Genomic DNA, 1,680 nt, shown 5'->3' on the forward strand with positions numbered 1-1,680 from the left:
TTCTAAAGGTTTGGCCTGAGTTTCTTGAGTGGACTAGGTATCAGGGGAGCTAACCTACTAAACATATTACATTACAGGAATCTTAAGCCAAAGTTTTGATGGAAAAACTTTTTTAAATCTTGAAATATAAATCTAAAGATAATATGTCTTCCAGCTGTGGAAGTTATTAACTTTTTTTTATTTCTCAATAAATTATTTTACTTTTTTATTAAAGTTATCATTTTCTCTTTGCATTGCATACAGGGTATCATTATATTTTGGCTACGCTCAATAAAACACGTCCGAGGTTTAAATAATTACTTTATTGACTAAATTTAAATACTTTTTAAATTAAAGAAATCGAATATATATATCAAGGTGACGTGGCAGATTATGAGCTCATCTTGCCGCGTCCGAGTATCCGGCTTCAAACTCCTTAGATCGTCTTCCGCCACAGTACTCCCCCCAAGAAGGCAAGGCGGAGTCCAGGCGGAGCAAGGACTTCTTTCCTGACCTGTCTGTGAGGGTTTCGTCTTGGTATAATTACAGGTTGGTTTAAGAACAGCACAGACTTCTTCTTGGAGGCGGATGACTTCGCGGCGGAGGAAGGGTCAGGAGGATCCTTTGATTGGCGAAGAGGAGGACGTCCTCGAGGCGGAGGAGCTACAGGAATCACTGGAGAATCTGATATCACTGGTTTAAGACGGTCTACGGAAATTGAGTCTACTTTGGTACCAATCTGGAGACGGAAGAATTTACTCCGCCGTTCTATAACTAGGTAAGGACCACGATACAGAGGACTGAATGAAGGTTTGCTGGCATCCTCTCTAACAAACACAAACTTGGCTGTCCTGAGAGCCGCAGGAATCTCAACTGGAGGCGAATGTTGAACATGATGGGTCGGAGGAGTTGAAAATCCGGCAATTACTTTCTCCACTTTGCTGATGAATTGTGAACTTGGAATTTCTGGATCATCTAAGAATTCACCAGGAATCGTCAGGGGAGAACCATATACTGCCTCTGAGACGGAAAAACCAGTGTCCTCTTTGGGAACTGAATGGAGTCCCAACAAAACTAGAGGTAGATGAGAAACCCAGTCGGAGTCAGCAGCTCTGGCTCGGAGAGAAGATTTGAGGGATCTTTGAAAACGTTCAATCATACCATTTGATTGTGGATGAAAGCTTGTGGTTTGAGAGGTAGAAATTCCAAGGACTCAACAGACTCCGGCCCATACAGAGGACGTAAACTGAGCACCTCTGTCGGAAGTTAATGTTGCTGGAACTCCGAATCTTGAAATCCAGGAGGAGATAAAGGCTCTTACGCAGGTCTCCGTGGAAATTGAAGATAAAGGAACTGCTTCTGGCCAGCACGTAGTTCTGTCAATCATGGTTAATAAATAGGAGTAACCCAGACTGGACAGTAGAGGACCAACTATGTCGATGTGAACATGAGAAAACCGTCTCGAGGGAACAGGAATTGCTGGTACAGAAGTTTTCACATGGCTTTGAATTTTGCTCCGTTGACACTGGAGACAAGACCTGGCCCACACTCCGACATCTCGAGATAAACCAGGCCAAACAAAACGAGCGGAGACCAATCTCCGTGAACCTCTGACTCCAGGATGAGAGATACTGTGAAGAGCAAGGAACAAAGGTTTGCGGAGAACTTCTGGAACTAAAGGTCTAAGGTTTCCTGTAGAAT

The 1,680-nt window shown here is 43.4% G+C and overlaps 1 protein-coding gene across 1 annotated transcript; it reads right to left on the bottom strand.

Moving 5' to 3' along the window:
- Nucleotides 1-415: 415 nt before the first annotated feature.
- On the bottom strand, nt 416-1,138 carry LOC111707899 (uncharacterized). The gene has a single exon (XM_023481081.1). The coding sequence runs from the start codon at nt 1,136-1,138 to the stop codon at nt 416-418; it is 723 nt and encodes a 240-aa protein (XP_023336849.1).
- Between the last annotated feature and the right edge of the window lie 542 nt (nt 1,139-1,680).

Source organism: Eurytemora carolleeae, unplaced genomic scaffold (genome assembly GCF_000591075.1).
Source record: "Eurytemora carolleeae unplaced genomic scaffold, Eaff_2.0 scaffold595, whole genome shotgun sequence".
NCBI classification, from domain to species: Eukaryota; Metazoa; Arthropoda; class Copepoda; order Calanoida; family Temoridae; genus Eurytemora; species Eurytemora carolleeae.

Coding starts and splice junctions, on each gene's coding strand:
- LOC111707899 (XM_023481081.1), bottom strand. CDS start 1,138: ATGATTGAACGTTTTCAAAGATCCCTCAAATCTTCTCTCCGAGCCAGA.